General features: G+C 41.3%; 1 protein-coding gene across 1 annotated transcript in view; it reads left to right on the top strand.

Moving 5' to 3' along the window:
• The first annotated feature begins 1563 nt into the window (after positions 1-1563).
• grik3 (glutamate ionotropic receptor kainate type subunit 3) overlaps positions 1564-15159 on the top strand; it is a 104976-nt gene continuing 91380 nt past the window's right edge. The window contains exon 1 of the mRNA XM_034102942.2: positions 1564-2385. Coding sequence (XP_033958833.1) covers positions 2271-2385 — 115 coding nt within the window. The 5' untranslated portion in view covers positions 1564-2270. The remainder of the gene's footprint in view (positions 2386-15159) is intronic.

The raw sequence follows: 15159 nt of genomic DNA, 5'->3' as shown, positions 1-15159 counted from the left end.
TCATAGTGCCAAAGCACATTTCCACTATAGTTCTTGTAATAGCGGTAGACACTGTAACATATGGTACTTCTTACAATGACAAAGTGACACGGAAACAAAGATGTAACGCCAACTGCTGTAAACAACACAATCGGTTCGAATCCAGTTTGCTTCAACAGCTATTGCAAATGTGGAAATCTAAGTGAGATACTCCATCTTGTGCTTCCCGCTCCCTGTGTGTGTCACAGTGTGAACTCTGCTGCTCCGGGGTCTGCTCCCTCCAGTTATCAGTGCAGGTGATTGAGAGCACAGACCGCCATCTCTATAGGCACCCACAGACCCACAATGTCTTGTTTGCTATAGACATGTGTACATTTTGTATTTGAAAGAGCAGCAAGTCAATGAATCTCGATAATGCGAGAGCCGGGCCACATAACTCACGTTGATAGTCCTTACATTGTGCCAAGAGGCGATAAATCTGCTCTGGGAGACATGAATATGCAGTGGCAGTCAGTCTGGCTTGTTCTTGCTTGCATGCCCCCTGATGCACAGTTTATTCCTCTCCCCCATTCCAAACAGAAAAATAAAACCAATGAGCCACAGCACTATCTCATCAAGAGTTTTCTTTTAAGCACAAAGAAATGTAGCAGCGCATTTTTCAGAATATGCTTAAAGACGACACATCATAAATGTAAAAAAAGGCATTTTGTAGTGCTGGTTTATTGGGATATAAAATGTCTACTGTTATTAACATTATTTGTGATGTCAAATAGGTTATATTGTATCAGAAAAAAAATATATATCTATCTTTCTTTAACAAAATTGAAATCTGAAATACATTTTTTAGAGTTATGATTCTGCAACTTTCATCTTTCTTAAGTTGATTTCAGTCTTTGATGCTGCTACAAGTTTCAGTTTTTGGCAAAATTCAGAGAAAGAAATGCAATCTGTACCATTAAGGGGTATTTCATTACTTTCAGATGGGCTTTGCCTCCTCCACTGCAGTGGTGAGGGAGACGTAAGCAGAACAACTCTATGCCAATGTAAATGCAACCTGCAGCTTATATTTGACGGCTCTTTGCAAAAGGTATGACAAATGGACGGCAGATAGGCAGCAGGCAGTTACGGGGGTTTAATGTACTCATCGACACAGACTAAATGTCTCAAATAAGAGCGATAAAAATCCTGCTTTGTCAACGGCCCAATTCTCAGCTGACACTTATTTCCCTCATGCAAATAATTCATCCCATTCAGTGCTGCAGGCAGACGGGGGTTTCCTTCTTTCTAGCTTCAGGCAATGGGGGAAAAAATGCCTTTCCCTATCTCAGTGCAGTAAATAAGAAAAAATAACTGCATTTATAAGATTTCAGACTACAACAATAATATATCAAAATATAATGTAAAATAAATAAATATTGCGTGTGTCTTTACAACGACTGGGAAAGTAGATAACCGGGTCATTGTTCCGATCCCTCTCACCTCAATACAAATACTTCTTGGACATAGTTGACAAGTATGCGTAACGACGCGTGCCTCTAGTGGCACCGAGGAAGGAGGGTCCTCAGACACACGCAGATGCACGGCTCCTGCACTGCTTTTCCATCCAGCACAAACTGGAAGATTTTTAAAAAAAAATGAACACTGTTTAACAAAGAGCCTTTTGAGCACATTTGGACGTTCTTCAATAACAAGCCTTGTGCCATCGCCGTGCGCAACTGGACAGGGTGTCGCGGAGCGGCTTTTCCACCTTCACAAAGTACCTCTGTGGTAAATGAACACTTTTCATGACTGGATTGCGGGACTGGAGTGATAAGCAGTAAGCAGATTTTGAATGTCTGAGGTTCGTTTATTTTCCTCAGCACTCATCGTGTGACGCTTTTCTCTGTTTGCCTTTCGGCGACAGAAGCAAAGTTCCGCAGGCGCAGTTATTCTCCTCCTCCACAGCGGTGCGGGAGTCCGGCTTGGCTGTTGCGGTGCTACTTGCCAGTAGACAGATAGCATCGGCGGTAGGAGGGGATACAGAGACTCCTGCAGGCTTATTGTAGCAGCCTGTGTTCGCAGGTGTAATACTGACCCGCCTGTAAAGGACTGGGGGCTTCATCCTCACCGAGCCGCTCTCAGAGTTGTGAGTAACAGAAAGAAAAAACCTGAGAGAATGTTGCACCAAGTACAATGAGCGTAAATTTGTCGCAGACACCAAAATCCATATATGCTCCGTCGAATTCATTTTTGATGAGCAATTCTGAGTCGTCTTTGGAATTTTAAAAAGTGGATCCCGCGACTTTACAACCATGCGAAATACTTGGCTGTCTCCCCGGAGTGCGATTTGGGAATACTGGACATTGCTGATTGCATGTCTCTTTTGGATTCACTACTCTAACGGGATGCCTCATGTTATTCGAATAGGTAAGTTATTCACATTTACATTTGCACATGTTGGCATTATAACATTGAAAGTTGCTCCTTATTCCGCGTATTTCAGTGCGGCTCCTCAGCCGCGCGTCCGCAGCAGCAGCGGGTAGTTTTTGGAGTAAATGGGCAGTCTCTTCCCGTTACCGTTCGCCTCACTTGGGTCGTGTGTGGATTTTCATTTTACTCAAACAAGGGGCAGCAGTAAGCAACAAGGGAGCAGTGCATTATTGCAAACGATCGACTGTAACATTGATGATGTTTTCTCTACTCAGAGACCATGCGATGAAATATTATGGGTTAGTGTGACCTCTATGCACTCTGCTTTGTCTGTTCCATTTTCTGCAGCCAGCATGTTGAGTCACCAGCTAAATTCAGGCTCATTGCCATGCCTTCTGGGAGTGAGTTTTAACATTTAAGGACAAGTCCATTCAAGTAAAATATACATTATCAAATTAAGAAGTAGGCCTACATGTAAAAGTTTCAAACAATGTGAGAAATGATTCATTATGAGATATAAGATCTAATCTTAGTGTAGCCTAACTACTAAACAAAATGCACACACTATAGGACAAAAACATTGCACTGTCACATCCTCCACCTGATCTTCCACACATGTGAGACATAAAAAAGAAGCAGCAGGGTCTGTGCTGGCGTTGTCCAATCCCTCACTGAGGAACAATGTGAGAATTGTCATTTGGAAGCTATAGCGATGCAATGAAACATTGTATGCCGCCAAGAGACCGGAGCAGAATGAAGATCAATACGTTTTTTGTCACAAGGCAAATCGTTTTTGACATTTGGCAGAGTGCCATGCAGGACAATTACTCAAAATGGCATTGGCCCACATTAACATACCACTACAACAGCCGGGTACAGGCAGGGAGCGAGAGCATCTTAATAGCATGGAGCTTTATATCTTTGAGGTATAAACGCTGGGAAAAGTGGATGAATGTTAGTAAATTGCATATTCTATATTTTAGTTCTCTAACAGAGGTGAATGGCATTTCCAAACCAGGTGTCTCTGGTATGGCATGTCTGCAAATTACCAATGTGCCACTCAAATGTTGTAATGAAATTCCTGTCAATCTGGTCATTGAGCTACATTCTTTCAGATTTAAGTTTCAGACTTCAACAGGATGAATTATAGCAACATTTGACGGCTCTTAAACCTGGAGTGAATGCTGTCATATTTTTAGACATCCTAAACAGAGAGATTCAAAAGCAGAATAACGTGTAAGACTGTAAAACAATGTTTAGTGCTACCTGAGTGTCGCTGTGATTGACTGCTGCACTCTGAAGAGCCATGACTCCCCTGACATCGCTGTGTATGGACTTTGTTGATGTCTTAGAAATCACATAAATCCTTAAAGCTCTCGTTCGACTGATGTTCAGTTTGGTCAAAGGGACACACGTTATTCCCTTATTTCTTTCTCCTTTACTGTGGCAGCATCTCAAATGAAGACCTGAAATAGACTTGACAGGCATTGTTTTTAAAAATGTCAAAGTGCTGAGACAAATTTACCTTGAAATGTGCTACAGTCGCACTACTGCTTTTTATAGAACCTATCATTGGTTGCGTTTCAGGAACAGTTTTCATTTTGTGTGTTCCCAAGATTGTATTTTGACAAGCCGAGAACAGGGACATGCAAGAGAGGGTTGCTGAATTTGCCTCATTGCCAACAAAAGAAGAACAATCAAAAGGCTCATTGCTTCATGTGATTTTTTGAAGTAGAGTGTTTATGAACAACGGCCATGTGTGTAACTAATTTACAAAAAAAAATAGGCATTTGTAAAATAACAACAAACATCTAATTTTTAAAAAAAAACTAGCTTTACAAAATGTAACTTGAGGGTGTGCATAACATACACAAACGTGTGTGTATGCAGCCATAGTATTTTCAGTGAGAGGTCGTCAGTATTCACAGTCTGTTGATTCTTGCAGGGATGAGCGCATTTTCGAGTGTGTGTAGTGGACCTTTTTGTCCTCTCTTTTTTTTGTTATTTGATACTTGGTGTGCAAGTGTGTGTGCGCTCCTCTGTGTCACAACCACCCTGCTAAAAACCAACAGAGGGCTCTCTTATAGTCAGAGCATGGTGGCCAACGCCGCTCCTCAGCACTGGTTACTAACACAAACAAAACAGTCCAAATCCTCAAGGTGGGCGGTGGTATTTCAGCGCTCTGTCTGTGCCGTGTCTGCTCTTGGTTAGGTGGCCTGTGCACTTCTCCAAGTACACCATCTGGGTAATGGTGGGCATCCAAGGTAGAGTTGTTGCCATTGATTTTAGTGCTTTAACGGTGCACTGCTTTAAGTTGCAGGCAGATGGTTGCTCCATCTTGTTCTGCAGCTTCTATTTGTTGGAGGGAATAAAAGACTGCTCCTTCTGCGTGCACTTACACGCTGTGCTACTCGCCAGTTTCTCTCCACCTGCCTTTGGTAATTTTTTCCTGCTCCTGACATGTTTTGCAACCTCTCATCTCATCTAGGAGGCATTTCAGTAGATAATGCATGTTGTTACATTAAAGCTGAAAGTGCTGGAGGAGGATCTTTTATTTCAGATAGAAGAAGCATGTGTCTGCTGATAATGCGTATGTTTGCCAACATGGAATAGGATGCAGTATGGAAATTACTTAAATGTTGCTTTGTGTGCCTTGTTCTGTAATCCTAGGAAGTGACATTTCTTCTGCACAAATCATTCATCTCCATACATGTATAACGTTCTCCTACATCAGATAGGGATTGCCCACTTTTTAAATCAGGTGAAAATGTATTCATAGGGTGCATGTACTGCATATAATATCCCTTTTGTTAAAGCACACAATAATGGCAGATTATTAAACATTGTTTCTCTCATCTATGGATGGAAGAAACAAATCCATCATTTGTTTTCTCTTCTCTCTCTCAGTGAGGTTATTCGCTGCCTGACAGAGATTTATTATATAATCAATTGCTTTATCTACCTAATACTTAAAGCACTTAATCAGTGCCAGTTAATCAATCTCCCCCATGATTTCATGTTGATTTAATTTCCTTAGCTACTCGCTGTGCCCCTTCAACACCTGGTCGCATGCATTATGCATTTAGCCTCCCTACAATGCTTTGGGCAGCCATGACTGCAGACTTAATTATTGTGTTGAAACAGCCTGGACATTTACATGTAAGCTGACAAATGTGCAGCACTTGAAGCTGTCTAGGGCTGAACGATTAATCGATTTTAAATCGAAATCGCGATTTGAAATGATGCGATTATCAAATCGCAAAGCCTGCGATTTTTTTTTAACATTTTTTTTGTTTTTCCAAAAAAAAAAATGTTGTTCTTCTTGTGTGTCAGTCATCAACACCAATCAGAAGTGCTGTGCTCCACATGCACCAGCCATTGTTAACCAATCAGAAGTGGCCCATGATAGAAGGTGATAGATAGATTGATCCAATCACCTGCCAAGTGCTTCTGAAAGTGCCTGCCCTTTCCAAAGGGCTTCCAATGGAGCTCTAGATGGTTTGGTGAAACTGATCTGAGTCAGGTCAGTAATGCTCCATCACATGTTCTACATCTATTACAGGGTGAATCTTTAACTGAAGCTTGACTTTAAAGCAACCCAACGGAAGTTTCATGTAAGTTTAGTTATTTCACTCGTAGCTCGGGCTGCGGGGGTGCTAGAGACGGGAGCACGTTGATATGACCTTCCTAGCCGGAGATATGGCCGCATTTTACAATAAACTTCCGTTGGGTCGCTTAAAAACAAATATCGCCAATCGAATCGCAATATCTGTCCGACAAATCGCAATTAGATTTTTTCCCAAAATCGTGCAGCCCTACTGTATGCAGTGTGACACTCATAAGCTTCAGTGGGATGCATCGGGGTTTGTGGTCACCACTTGGGTTGAAGTCTGCAAACACAGAGCCACTTCAGAGGCTTGTCTTTATCCCCGCACCAGCAGCAGCAGCAGCAGCAGCAGCAGCAGCAGCAGCAGCAGCAGCAGCAGCAGCAGCAGCAAGCGGTCTGCGCACATGTCTCATCTGAAATGACTCAGACATATTTCAAGAGAGCGCGAAAAGCTGTAATGGTACTTTGCAATTCTACTTTGAACAGACCCAAAGGGCTGCTTGTGTTGAGAATCACCCACAGGAGGATGTTTCTTTTTGCAAAGCGAGGGAAGAGGAGGACATTAAAGAAAAGCAGTTTTTGGTGATAAAAAATAACAATGAAGAGTTGTTGTATCAAAAGTTGTATCAAATTAAGATGGCCATCAGTTGCTGAGCTTCGTAATGAATATTTCATTTTCATCTAAATGTAATCTCTCCCCAGACAGAGGGAGAAGCCTGCTGGTGGAGGCTTGGGGCTGGGGAGTTGTCGTTGTGAATATGAACAAAGGCCAGTAGAGGTCACAGACGAATTGAATACAGGGAGAAGCGTCTTTCAAGTGTAATTCCATTATCTGTTAGCGAAAGCAGAGATTGAAGGGGGAAGAACACAACCGTTGTTTTACCTGCGCTTACACACTCCTCTTCATCCACTTGTATAAACATCGATGGATAAATGAACTGCAGAAGACAAAGCAGGGGCCTATTTTCTGCCTCTCCTGGTTTTCGGGCATCTGTATCACACACACACACACACACACACACACACACACACACACACACACACACACACACACACACACACACACACACACACACACACACACACACACACACACACACACACACACACACACACACACACACACACACACACACACACACACACACACACACACACACACACACACACACACACAAGTCTCTCATTTCTGTAGCACAGAGCCTGTTTTTACGTCTGTAAAGCCAATCAACATGTTTTTCAACGCACCATGTGAATACAATTCAACGTGTATTAAATAAACAGTGTTTTCACGTCTTGGACAAGGTGTAATATCACAAATACTAACAAGACTTAACTGTGTCAAGGAAGTGTAGGTACTTTGCTCCTTGTTCAGTCACACATAATAATGATCATCCAATAATCCCAACCACTCGAGGCTAATAGGGTGGATCTAGCAACCAGTACGATAATCCTGTGACACAGTAGGGCCCCAGCTAGCTAAGCCTAGCCGTTGCTAACACAGCAGATGGTGTTTTCATATCGTACGACGAAGTGGGTGCTCTGCAGCGAAAGGTCGGCTGCAAGCATATGCTTCTGAGGAAATAAATAAGATGCGGAGTTCCTTATGGCTAGTAATCTTTTTTAGAATAATACATTCGAAAACCCCCTTGCTGTCATATAGATAAAGGATATAGAAATGGATATTTTGCAGGCAATATCTTATTTTTTAAACAGTTTGAGGATGGAACAGGAGCTTGAACAGTGAATGTAACCCCTCCAAAAAAACATAGTTTGTGATTTTACAGTAACCAGTAACCCTTTAAAGCCATGCAGATGATTTTGGTTCCATGGGTGGATGATAACAACTAGTGATACAATCAGTATGAATACATTGTGTCTTTACCCTAGAAAAATGATTGAAATATCCAAGGGAAGACAAGAAAATAAAAAGAATCAAACATAAACAAAGCTTAAATCAAAAACGACACCACAAATCGGTTATTTCTTACAACTTACAGGATATCTTGAAATCCAATTTCAATATAAAATAATATGCATATTGAAAGGTACAACAATAAAACATGTTGTCATTTGTGTGAAGCAACCCTTTAAACTCAATGTGGAAACGTCGGTCAGAAACAACAGCCTGATTGATTTGGTCCACAATCTGCAGACCCTCAGGGACTCAATGTCATTACAGCAGGCCGTGTGCTTTTTGGATTTGACAGCGTTTTCAAATTCATGGCATGTCAATGTTGGCTATTTCCTTGTGAATGTTTCTGTACCAAGGCAATGAATCAAATTTCATGCTCGAGCCATTTGTCTTTATTATGTGCCCTTGTCCTTTCCATTTGACTCTGCCATCTCAGCCCTCCTCGGGGCTCTGCAGGAAAAGTCGACTAACATCAAAACATTTCTGTACAAAGCTTGATCACGGGGCATTTGGCTCATGCTAGCAATATAACAGTTATTTAGAATCAGAGGTCATTTGGTGATCGTTATTTACATTTCAGCACAGTGAGGCACTTTGTCTTCACTTTCCCAGACACACTGTAAATGTTGGACACACACACACACACACACACACACACACACACACACACACACGCACGCACGCACGCGCACACACACACACACACACACACACACACACACACACACACACACACACACACACACACACACACACACACACACACACACACACACAGGCCTGGGCGCTCAAAGTACTGCAGCAGAAGAGACAGAAGGAGGGAGAGAGAGCGAGGGTGGTTACACAGATGAAGCTAGGGGACTCTTATTTAGCTTGTTAATTAGCTTGAACTTTTTGATCCCAATTTTAAAACCCGCCACGTTGCAATGCTGGCGCCTTTTGTGTGTTGCCCCAAGCCAGATAAAACTAAGCTTTATTCCTGTGCCTTTCAAACACCATGGCCTTCACCGGAGGAGTATTAGCTTTGCTCTCCCTCCCCACGTTAGCGCTGTCCTTATCTATTCACAGACGTTCTGTGTAAACTTGGTCACCTCTGACACCTCCGTTACATACTGTTACACACCTGCATTACAATAACAAGACCTTTTTCTTCTCGCTGCTTTAAAGCAATCAGGGATTGACAGTGGAGGTATCAGCCGCAATGCACAGGCTTAAATCCCATTTAACTTGGGCTAAGGACAATGAATGGAGGATGACACTGTTTCAGTCTGCCCTTTTAATCAAGCTCTCATTGTTATAAATGTCAGGTCTTGGTTGTGTGATTCCCACAAATTGCTGTTCCATGACTGTAGGGAGATGTGCATGAGTGTGTGTTTAGTAAGGAGTGGGAGAGAGAGAGCGAGAGAAAGTGTGAGTGTGCATGACAAGGGGATGTATAAGGGGAGCTGGCACAGAATCCCTGAAGCGTAGGGGTAGAGCAGGAGTTACTAATCAACTGTGAGAGAGTAGGCTGGAAAAGACTCACCCTCTATTTTCCCCCCAGAGAGAAAAAGAAGGAACAGATAAGACAAAACCTCTTCAGGCTAACACCACTACAAATAAATAGCCATCACCAAAAATATCAGGCAGGAAACAGAGATATTTCCTCCACATTCTACCTTTTGTTTTAACCTTCTCCTCGTCTCTTTTCATCCCGGCAGTAACAAATGCGACGGCAGAAAGTGCATGAGACTGGGAGGGTTACCTCTCTAGGCCCTGTGCTCACCCATCCACTGATGAATAGCCAGGAGGTGGGAAGCCGATGTGAATTTAGTTAACACAGCCAATACCCAGAAGATTTTACTCAGCACTCGCACAGAAGACGATGGTCTCTCCTGTCTCAGCCAATGTTTTACCGGCTGCCGATCTACTGTCCAGGTCGTCCCCGGAGAGCACTGTGGTTAACCGCAAAATGCTCCCCCGTGACTCATTTGAAGACAGCTTGTCTGCATGTGACCGGCTTCAGATATATGGAACAAGACAGAGATTATCATTGACTGGGAGGAGAAGAAGAGACTGTGGGTAGCTCGAGGCTCGCCGTACATTTTGTTGTAAATCCAATAGTGACGCTTGTATGAATAAGGGGTCCCTAATGTAAATCCAGAGTGTAGTAATATGAAAGTTCTGCAGGTTTTCACCCTTCCAGAGAAAATTAGACATGGCTGTCATAGTAACCACAGCTCAGGTAGTTTGCGAGGTAGAACGTGATTGGTGGAGATTATAGCGTGTGATTAGTCTATCATCTAAGCAGCAGGGTTTTTTCTGTCGGATCAATTCTCTATCACTGAGAGTTAATGAAAAATGTGGCTTCTGATTGTTTTGTTCCTATATCATGTTTTCCAGTCCCAAGTGCTCCCGTTTCTTCACTTCCAGCTTCAAATGTTCATTTTCCTTCTTTTACTGATCGATTGGATGTGTTTTTTTTTGCATGTTAAACTTAAAAATGTGAAACTTGTTTAATGAATCAATTTTGTTCTCATAAGTGGGGAATTTAAAATAGATAATAATAATTAAACCATAAATAAGAATATCAATTTGTGATTTATACAACATTTAAATGTGTCAGGATTGTCTTTTTACCTACTTTTTGTTGATAGACATTCAGAAATTCAATCTGATGATATGCCTTTTTCCTATCCTCCTTAGTATTGACCCTGTTAAGCTGTTCAAAATTAGCAGGACAAAACAAGCAAAAAAGGGAAATCAAACTTCACATAAGCCTCTTTTCAACCTCTTAACCTCGAGCTGTGTTTTACTCTACCAGAAAAATAAAGGACAATTAATTCCATGAAAGCTTTTTTCTGAATAAAAGCAGGCAAACTACAAGCTATGCTCCTAATCACTTTTCACCAAGAGGGAACATAATACCATGAAATATGTCTGAGCCAAAATGCTCTGCAATCAGCAAGTATTATCTGGGTTAATGAAAAGGATCAATTGAAGTAATGCTGCAATAATAATATGCAAATGTAATGAGACATCTGCTGTGCATTAGGTTGATTATTTGTATTGCTGAAGCAAACAATGCATGTCCTTTTTGCTCATTTTAGGCAGAAATAACGTGAATAATTAACATCAGTATAACGTCGTCTTTACAAACACATTAACAATACAACGTACAGTATTTTTGAAATGTAGCATACTTAAAGGTACGGTAGGTAAGAATGGAGAAACCAGCTCGTGTGCGCTAGAATTTGAAAGTACGCATCCGAAAAAAATCTGCCCCTTCCTTCAGACTTGCTTACAGAGCCCCTCCTCCAACACACACGCACGCGCACATGACCAATGAGGGCATGAGATACATTTCTGCACGAGATGGAAGGCTGACAGGCAGGTAGGCCCGGCACATATGATTGGTCTTGCTTTTTACAGCGCTACGGCTTCCACAGATGACATTTTTTTATATATTGATTGCATAGACTGTATATATAAATTGATTGTCAAAGCATTTAGGCCCATTCCCAAACCGCCCCCTACACCCTACCTCTACACCAGAGATTCCCAGTCGATCGCGAGATGTGTCTAAAAATAGAACAACAATATTCTGTTTTATCGTTAATGTCCTATAACATAATCTTCCCGTGCCAGAATAATGCACTTGAACGCACCAAAGCTTTGTGATTGGCCGGCGTGACCTCATGTGTGGGGGCGTGGCTGGTGGGCAGTGGGCACTATTTTGCTGACATTGTCCGTGTCAACAGGAGTGACAGTCCGCACACACACACCAGACCGCAATTATGGCAGAAGCAAAAGAGCCCAAAATATATAATGTTCACTCCGAGTGGGAGGATGATTATTTTTGTATCTATTCTAATTCAAAGTCCATCTGTCTCATCTGCAATGCGAGCGTGGCTTTATCGAAGAAGGGTCATTTAGGAGCGGCATTTCAAAACAGTGCACAAACGCTACGAGACGGAATTCCCTCCCAATTCTGCCCTACGCTCCCAAAAGGTGAGGGACCGGAAAGGACGAGAAGACAGCTAAATGCACAGTAGTCCATTTTCACCAGGCCCAACAACAAGAGCAAGGCTGCTACCAGAGCATCTTATCGTGTCAGTCACGTTCTTGCGAAACACATGAAGTCTTTCAAAGACTGCGAAGTTGTGAAAGAAGCATTCCTGGAGGCTGCGACGCGCTTTTTGGGGACAGTAAAAATAACAGTAGCATTTCAACAGGTTTTTGATATAATAAAAACTCAAGTTAGATACCGTTATTAATCAGCTGTAAGTTTTAGTTTGTTTGAATTTATTCATTATAATTATTGTACAAAATGGTATAACAATGCAAACTTAAATTGATTATAGTCTATCATCAATTCAGGTTAAGAAACTAGTGCTGCTTGCATCCTATTTTAAAGGCATTTATTTTTATACTCGACTAAAATGCAACAAAAAAAGGGTTTGATTTTATTAATTTTGTCTTTTTTATTGCACTTTGGCAGCAGATTCCTGTGTAGCTTCAGATCTCAGTTGTCTTATTAGTAGGCCTAATTTATACTTTTGTAGCAACACTATTTTTATATAATGGCAAAGAAAAGGTTCAGAGTCTTTTCTTTTTTTCCTTTGTCATATGTGGCAGCACTGTTCAATGTTTCTTGAAAACATTACCCACTGTAGTGTGACGTGTGAATAAACTCCAACTCTGTATCAACAACACTGTTGTGTAACTTCAGTTAAATACTTGTATTGTTGCGAGGTAGGGGTTTTTACAACCCAACTCCTCACCGCGTGTTGTTTTGACGAGTCCTGCTTGAAATCATAACAGGGAAGGAATTAGAAGACACCAGGATACCAGTTAAACAATAATCCGTTTTAATTAAACTAAGTAGTAATAATGCAATACGATATAATATAATACATTACTTATACAATTCAAAGAATCATATAAGCAATGTGTGGAGTACTCCCGCCCTTATTCACGCACTGCGGACATCCTATTCGTCTTGTCAGAGCATGAAGAGAGGGCCAACCACCAGAAAAACATTTCCCTAATACAAAAGAAGGGGTGGCGTTTCATTGGGGAGATACCAAAACGCTATCTCACAGGGAAATCAGCGTCTGGCAGCTTTGAAAGCCACAGGTGTTGGGAAGGCACCCCATTAAAACTCAAGGAAAATGCCCCTCCCCATTTGTAAAGCCTATCGATGGTTTAACCCAGAAAACATTATCAGGGATAATCTTTACACTCCAAACAGAAATCACCCTTAATTCTGCATCTTCCTTCTTCACAAATAGCTTAAAACCCTCTTTTGATAAACAGGTAAACAGTCAAAGAAAAAACTATTGTGCTCATCTATTTCTAACAAAAAAGGGAACATTGTTTCAGAAATCTATAAAAAATCTCTATATTGGAGAGGAAAAATTTACCTTTTGTTCCTTCAACTATTAACACACAGGAATGTATAAACTCACACATATACTTATTCAAGATACATAGATTTCCTTAAAACCTGGCCTGCCAGAGATCTCAAACAGAATTTCCTCTCCCCTGGCCCACTCACCCTGTGTTGCATACCTCGACCTCCCCCACTGCAATAAAACTTATTTTTTACAGCCCTTTGTCTCTCGCCATTTTAGTCCTCACATTTATGAAAGGATCAAAACAGAGAAATCACTATAAAACACAAACACAGGTATTGCTTGAACAGTATTCACTTAACTGCTACTATTTGATAATTACCAGGGAACTCAACAGACCTCTTTTAATGTCTGGATAGTGCAACAAGACTTTTTGCCCTTTTACATGTATCACACTTCTTTGGTACAATATCTCACATCAATTTCCACAGTATGTGTGTAGATTCGAAAGAGGTCAAATAAAGGATCTGCAGTATTTTATGGAGTATTAATCGTACAAAGGTCAGTTTTATACAAGTAGAAGTGTGTATTTACCTGGTAGTAGGCTGTCAGTAATGGCTACGCCTCTCTATTTGGACTGGTAGATCTCGGCAGACTGGCAACTTTAAAAGTAGCTCTCGGTTCAAAAAAGGTTGGCCACCCCTGCTCTACACCCTACCCCTTCGTTTGCGCGTTCACGCGGAGGGTCCGCCATATTGAGGGATGTTCCAAAGCAACGAGTGTGGAGGGGGAGTGGGCTACCAAGCCCTCAAACAGCGAGTCTGCAGCGGTGCTGACTTGAGACCGGTCTCTACCTGACCGTCGTCACGCTGTGTGTGTCCGTCAGGAAACACGCTGTTTACAAGTAGTTCCAGCAAACATCCACTGATAAACTGCGATGTTAACAACCTCATGATAACCTCATATGTTTTTAACTTAGGATCATACCTGTGTTTAGTCTAGAAAAAGGTAAATGTGTGCATTTTATTATAAAGTTGTGTATATTTACAGACCGTTGCAAAAACCAAGAAGCTTATAAACATCAGGTGTAAAACTAAAAGAGCTTTGAAACACAATGAAAGATGTTTGGAGTTTTATTTGAGTTATTAATTTAAACTTTTTGTCTAAGAGATCCTGATTTGAAACCGTTGTTACATACAGTTAGGGCATTTCCTGTTTCTGCCGGAGAGAGGGGAGGCCGTCCCAAAGCTTGCTGCTGTATTTACTCCCTCCATCTGACAGGAGGGAGCCTCGTTGAGCTGCGAGTGTGGCTACAGACGGAGTTCACTCCATCACGGAGGGGTAGGGTCGAGGGAGTGGTTTGGGATTGGGCCTGAATGTATTCATTGCTAACCGGATGTAAGTGTTTCTCAAGTGAATTACCTACCCGACCTTTATTGTAACTATTAATAAACTCTGAGGATACGTGGGTGAAAAAAACTTGAGCATAATCTCTTGTAATATAATTTAAATGTAATGTTAGGTCATAAAGAATGTGAAATAGAGCCTTAATATAAGTCATAAGAAGGAAAAAAAAGATCTCTTACCACCATAACATGTCTAGACTTACAAATCTATTAAGAACATTTAGAGTGTTGCACTGTTTGGAAATGGCATTACTCCAAATGTCTTAAAAGGTCAATTACAAATGTCAAGTGGTAGCAAGGCTCCTAATGGTGGCAAACACACATGTATTACTATAACGAAGCCATTATATCACTGACTTGTTTTTACAGTACAGTATATTAAACTAATTAAAATTCGAATCAAATTTACAGTACAAATATTCTTTTGTTTAAATCAAATGTACGCAATTTATATATTTTTCATTTACACCAAGGGGCTTTTTGTTAGCCTGATTAGTACTTAGAGAC

The sequence above is a fragment of the Pseudochaenichthys georgianus genome, chromosome 16 (assembly GCF_902827115.2).
Source record: "Pseudochaenichthys georgianus chromosome 16, fPseGeo1.2, whole genome shotgun sequence".
NCBI lineage: Eukaryota > Metazoa > Chordata > Actinopteri > Perciformes > Channichthyidae > Pseudochaenichthys > Pseudochaenichthys georgianus.
The sequence above is the reverse complement of the archived record's forward strand: the minus strand, read 5'-3'. Positions and strand labels throughout refer to the sequence as shown.